This window comes from Lithobates pipiens, unplaced genomic scaffold, assembly GCF_037356315.1.
Source record: "Lithobates pipiens isolate NorthernLeopardFrog02 unplaced genomic scaffold, aLitPip1_a1.2 Scaffold_10, whole genome shotgun sequence".
In the NCBI taxonomy this organism is placed as follows: Eukaryota; Metazoa; Chordata; class Amphibia; order Anura; family Ranidae; genus Lithobates; species Lithobates pipiens.
In genome coordinates, this window is record NW_027507686.1 from 187,642,313 (window position 1) to 187,647,933 (window position 5,621).

Sequence of the window (5,621 nt, forward strand, 5' to 3'; positions counted from 1 at the left end):
CAGGGATAGAGTGTGGAGCGGTGAACTTCCTTTTGGCGCCAGGGGAGGAAGTGGGAGTGGGTGACTGTCAAAACTGGGTACCCGCCCCCCCCAATAAAATTAAAAAAAAACACATGTCAAGGGGTCACAAGTTCTTAAAGCGAAAGTTCCAATTTTGGGTGGAACTCAGCTTTCCTCTTTATTTTTTTTTTCAATCTCAGCTTAAAGTAATTTACAAGGTGATTGTTTACAAACAACCTACTCAGTTTAAAATAGAAAGGAAAGGCAAAACATTTGTATATAGATATAAAGAAAACTTTATATATACCTTTTTAACCCTTATTTAAAAAAGCGATCATATCCCCTTTGTTCTCAGCTGCATACGAGCTGGGGGAGGAGAAGCAGCAGTGCATTGAACTTCCCAGTAAAAGGCTATGCAGGGGATGGGATACCAGGACAAGTCTGATAATTGGAGAGCAGGCTGAGTTCCCAGCATAGCTAGAGAACTGCCCAGTATGCTCTCCTGCCTAGTGTGGTCAGCTTTTAATAGGAAAGCCAAGGGACTGTCAGGAACACCAGGGATTTCACACACAAAGGAGGCAATCCAAAGAGAAAAGGATACGGTTTCATACAAGAACACGGTACAGCAGGCACATATTAGGAATATGACATGTTGGGTTTACATATTCTTTAAACATAACCTTACAAAAAAAAATAACTTAATATACTCAACCACACAGGGAAGCCAGAAAGTTTCTGTTACTATACACTGCTCCACACCTGAGTGCTTAGCTCCTTCCCTTATGTCATGCAGCTTTAGCTTCCTGGTTCTTGCAGCCAGCCCCCTAATGATGTGCCGGCGCAGACACCACGGTGCATGCACATCAGTAGGGGGCTAGCTGTAAAAAAACAGGAAGAGCTAGCTGGCCCCCTGATGGTAACACACACACACACACCTGGCCTGAAGACATCTGGGATGGTTAATGAAAAAGGGGGGGGGGGGGGGATACAAATTTAATGGAAATTAAGTAGAGAGTGAAGGGCTGCTTTAATTGCAGCAGACAAATGGCATCCCACCCTGCCAGACAGGGATGTGCTGTGTTGTAAGAGCTGTGTAAATCTCATGACTGCAAGGGCAGAGATACAAATCCTTTGGCACATAAAACACCTCCCATATATGCATTTCATCTGTATTTAGCATTCATTCTGCCTGAAGTTCAGCTTTATGTATAGCAATTCGCAATGATCATTCCATAAGGAAAGTAACCCATAGTAGAATAGAAAGAATCTGGTTGGCCGCAAATCCAATAAAATCACATTTAGACATATTCAATACTCTCCACACTACATACAAGGGGACATAGCACTCCAGCTAACGCATTTCACGCCAACATCAGCGCTTAGTCATAGCTAAGTAACCCATACCTAGCAGATTCCAGTATACCATGGTGAATACAGTGAAAGGGAAATGGTATAGCTATGGACTAATCAATGCTGCACATTGTGCTCTGCCTTTTAAAAGGTCTGTTTCCCAACACTGCCATTTACAGTGGAATGCCCCTCTGCTTAAAGTGGAACTTCAGTCATCTTTTCATCTATTAAATCTTCTGCCCTTGTTGTTTTAACTTTGGATAGTAAAACATTTCTTTTCTACCAGCATACTTGTTGTGATTGTAGCCGTATTAGTGCAATTGTGACAGAGAAAATTTAGTACTGACTGTCCGTGACACTTTTTTTATTTGCACTAACATACAATTTTTCAGGACAAGCTTTCGGGGTATGTCCCCTTCTTCAAGGTCCAAGCTGTACTGATTCAAAAATTGTTTAGCTGACCTGTGTTTCCTTTTAACATTCTGCTAAAAAAATTGTGAATCAGTACTGAATCATTGTGAATCAGTACTGCTTGGAGCTTGAAGAAGGGGACATAACCCAAAAGCTTGTCCTGAAAATTGTATGTTAGTGCAAATAAAAAAAGTATCACGGACAGTACTCAATGTTCTCTTATCTGCCTGCAAATACCTTATACAGACCACTTCCTGTTTCTTGTCTTGAAAAAAGCTTAGACTTAAAACATCATGGGGGGGGTATCATAAGAGGGCCAATGAGAGCCGCAGAGCTGGAGGTGTGTGTAAATCCAGTGTATATGGTTGCAGCCAGACTCAGTGGAGGGAGATTTCTGCCGGATATTTGGCGAGTACAGAATCACAGTATATATAAAATAACATGCTAAGTGGTTGGTGGGAAGCTTCAGAATGGCAAAGATGTATTTATTACAAATTATGTGAGCAGACTGCAGTTCTTCTTTAAATGCATGCATTGTAAATACAAAACACATTAACAGGCAGAGTGTGAATAGTTTTGCCTGCAATTAAATTTTCTCTCAAAAGGACCATTGAGTCCAAACAAATGCAAAGTAACACAGGTCAAATGTAGTCTCAGAACGGTCATATGCATTACACCTCGTAAGTAAATAGGAAGCTGCTGACCTTTAGTGGATGCTTCAAACACCACAAGTCATTCCTAGGACAAAATACTTGAAATGCAGGAATGCACTGACCCTTCATGTATCACATCACTCAACAGTAAGATAACATACCACTTAGCAAGAGGAGTGCCCCCCCCCCCCCCCCCACGGTGTGTATACTACTGGTGGAAAAAGAATGTCAGTTAGCGACAGTACAGAGGAATATTTGGAAAGAATTACCTCTACCGTAGACGAAGGGCAACCTTAGAGCTTTGCCCTGTCTTGCTAGACTGATGTGCAGGTAGGTGACCCAGACTGCTGAGGTAAGTAGCACCAATAAGAGCAGAAGTTTAAACTGCCTGCGGATCTTCTTCAATGGCAACCAAGGCATCCTGCTGGCACCATCACCAGGCTCAGCGGTGGGGCCACGGACAGGGCTCCCTTACACACTTCCAGGGCGCATGAAGACAGAGGGGGTGTCTGTGAATATGAGAAGGTAAATATTGTCAGTGACTTCTTTAAAGCAGACAGACAAGAATGCCACAGACAACACTGGAGACGACGGTGGTTACAATAATATGTAACAAAGATGCAGCAGCACAATTTGCTTCTCATTGGATGACTCTAAACATCACCGACAGACCAGACACCTGCACACATCTGTCAGTGGCACCTGTTGAACTGGCTTCGGCAGAACTCCAAAATAAACAAAACATCAAAGGAATAGAACTACGAAATATTCCGCTACAAATCTCCAGTCTGGGTATCATTTTTTTTTCATTATAATCTTTAAACATACATGATGCAAAACCCCTCCCCCCAGCAAATATACACATGCCAGACTTCAAATCAAGACCACAATCAATACCATCAAGGATCAGTCCACCCAAAACGCACATTTCTGAATTGCCCACTGCCACAGAATATCTCTTTATCGAATTATAAATGTGGGGACCAACACAGAGTCTCACTTCTCCTGCTGCATTCCCAACCACGTCACATATATGTAAAAAACGCAAGTGAGACACCCCCTTTGATGGCCACGGCAGATGGATGGTCATGGGCAATTAGGGGTGGATTCAGCATTGTCCCACTGAGATCCTCCCGGCTTCTGCCACCGCTCAGTCCCACGCATGTTGTTTATGATGTCATCGTCAGGCTCGCTGGCTTTTCTGGGTTCGGCAGGCGGTCCTTCCCCCTCCACTTTTATGAATTAAGGGGCTATAGCTTCCATCACAAAGGGAAAATGAAAAACCCTGTAGGATGGGACAGCGAGTTGAACTTGTACCTACAGGTAAGTCTATAATAAGGTTTGCCTGTAGGTAAAGTGAATATCTCCTAAAGATACTGCAGAACTACAGGACCCATGAGGCATCGCAAGATTGACAGTTGCAAGCATGACTTCCAAAAGCAGAGGTATAAAGGGGGGGAACACTGGAAGCGCCACCTAAGTGCGGTATTAAAAGCTGATTTTAATGGCAAGGCATACAAGCACACTTACAAGAGGTAAGAAAAGTATAGGCTCATCTGTATTAGTGGTCCCGGGGGGTTCTCATGTCCAGAGGGGGTTCCTGGTGCATGGCTGTGCTGGTAGCAGGTCTATAGCATGTCCTGTGGCCAACCTGGTTCCGGTCTCTCTCCTGTGTCTACAGGATGTGCTGTGGACCAGCTACCAACACAGCCACACACCAGAAACCCATCCCCCTTGGACTAATGTTTTTCCTATGGACTAATGATCTCCTTATGATACAGACTTAGTAATAGTGATTTTTAATATTACTATTATTCCTCTTTATACTACACTGTACTTTGCACTCACAATTACGTTACCATTGTCTCTTTGTAAAAGCAGAGGTAAGGTGGGACTTTAAGTTCGCATCAGCTGGAGAGCCGTAGGTTGGCCACCCATGATAGTGCATACTAGTACATTATGATCTAAGTTTCCCTGCATCCGAGTTTCCCTGCATCCAAGTCGCATGTCAGGAGCCTGTGACCAGCTCTCAATGGAGCGGGTTCACACATCTCCAGGAGGGCTGCGGAGCAAATTGCACGGGAGTTCTGTGCATCTTCCGGTCTGTTTCATATCCGAATTCAGCCGAAAATTCAAACCAAAATCAGACCCGAAAATGGTGAATAGGGGCGCACCGGACACCTGCAGAGATGTGGACTTAAGGATGGGGGTGGGGCCAAAATTAAATTTTACCTGGAATGGAGCTTTAGGCTGGGTTCACACTAGTGCGAATTGGATGCAGGTTCCCTCTGCATCAAATTTGCAATAGCAGGAGATTGTGACCGTCTCTCTCTGGAGCTGGTTCACATATCTCCGCAGCGGCTCCAGTGCCATTTGCACAGGAACTTTTGGTCCATTTTACATCCAAATTCAGCCAAAAATTTCAGACTGAAATCGGACCTCAAACGGTGAATGAAGGCACACCAGACCCCTGCTGTGAGGCGCTGTGTGCTCATATGTGAGCCAAGCCTGAAAAGAATACTGGATGATCCTGCCATGAAGGTCCTTGTCCAAGCAGCTCCTGCTAAGCTACTTGCAGGCCTGGCATTTCTCCTGTGTGCTCCCAATCCCAGTGTTTAGTGCGTCCGGGGGACATGGGTGCAGGATAGGGTATGCCACCTCATCCCTTTAACCCCTAACACATATTACACAGGTTCCGAGGCTAATTTAATGCAGATATGGCACTGAGTTTAATTACCACCCTAATCAGCCACAGAACCTGTGTAATTCATATGTGTTCAGGTTTAAAGGAATAAGGTGGCAACGTGTCCAGCCCAGCTTCCCGCAGCCTGGCAAAGCCTGTGGCTGGATGAAATACGTTGCAGCTGGACCCGGCTGAATGCTGTACTGAGTGGTACTCACGTTTAGCACCTCATCCATTAGCGGGAGGCAGGTATTTTGCATTTCAGGCATCCGTCCCTCAATGCAGGGTCCTAAATGTGAGTAACACTCTGTACAGCAGCATATATTACCCGGCCACAGACTTTGCCGGGCTACGGGATGTGGGGCTGGACGCTGCCCCTGTGACTTCAGGAATTGGATGCACAGGGGATAAACGCATAGCATGTAAGCAGCTATATAGGGTGACAACTATTTCTGAGTAGTTGTGCTCTCCGTTGTCACCTGTACACCCCGATGAGGCTGCAGACTGCCATGCCAGAGGCATGC

At 45.0% G+C, this 5,621-nt stretch overlaps 1 protein-coding gene across 1 annotated transcript in view; it reads right to left on the bottom strand.

The window, feature by feature from the left end:
• The window catches only part of B4GALNT4 (beta-1,4-N-acetyl-galactosaminyltransferase 4), a 141,014-nt gene that overhangs the window by 134,545 nt on the left and 848 nt on the right, over window positions 1-5,621 (bottom strand). The window contains exon 2 of the mRNA XM_077460740.1: window positions 2,684-2,923. Within this exon, the coding sequence (XP_077316866.1) occupies window positions 2,684-2,834 (151 nt within the window). The 5' untranslated portion in view covers window positions 2,835-2,923. The remainder of the gene's footprint in view (window positions 1-2,683; window positions 2,924-5,621) is intronic.